Genomic DNA, 475 nt, shown 5'->3' on the forward strand with positions numbered 1-475 from the left:
AGACAGAGAGAAGGGGGGAGTGAAAGAGAGAGACAGAGAGCGAGTGACACAGAGCGGGAGAGGAAGAGAGAGAGAGACACAAACAAATCAGAGTGACGATCTGAGTTGGACAGGGTGCTGGAGCGAGCGCGGCAGTAACCATTCCCCCTCCCCTCGCCGTGAGCCCCCTGTTCCTACCTGAGGCAGCGACTGAACGATCTCACTGTGGTAGATGTAGCCCGTGTGAGGCAGCACCGAGGCACTGGACAACACGAAGAGGTTCCTGCGCTGGGAACCCAGCAACATGATGTTACAGGCAGGCATTTTTGACAGGTTGGTGAGACCTCCCGCTATTCCTGAGGGAGAGAGAGGAGCGAGACAGACAGACCGGGAGCGAGACAGACAGAGAGGGAGCGAGAGATAAAAAGTCAGTGAGGATTTCCAGGGAGGGGAGCTTGAGGGACCCGGTCAGGGAGGAGAGGGTGAGGGACGCGGT

General features: G+C 57.9%; 1 protein-coding gene across 1 annotated transcript in view; it reads right to left on the reverse strand.

Annotated features, from left to right (window-relative positions):
* Window positions 1–475, reverse strand: part of prpf31 (PRP31 pre-mRNA processing factor 31 homolog (yeast)) — a 20725-nt gene that overhangs the window by 6116 nt on the left and 14134 nt on the right. Inside the window, exon 8 of the mRNA XM_048621097.1 lies at window positions 178–335. Coding sequence (XP_048477054.1) covers window positions 178–335 — 158 coding nt within the window. The remainder of the gene's footprint in view (window positions 1–177; window positions 336–475) is intronic.

This window comes from Rhincodon typus, unplaced genomic scaffold (assembly GCF_021869965.1).
Source record: "Rhincodon typus isolate 14 unplaced genomic scaffold, sRhiTyp1.1 hic_rhity00000051, whole genome shotgun sequence".
Classification (NCBI taxonomy): Eukaryota; Metazoa; Chordata; class Chondrichthyes; order Orectolobiformes; family Rhincodontidae; genus Rhincodon; species Rhincodon typus.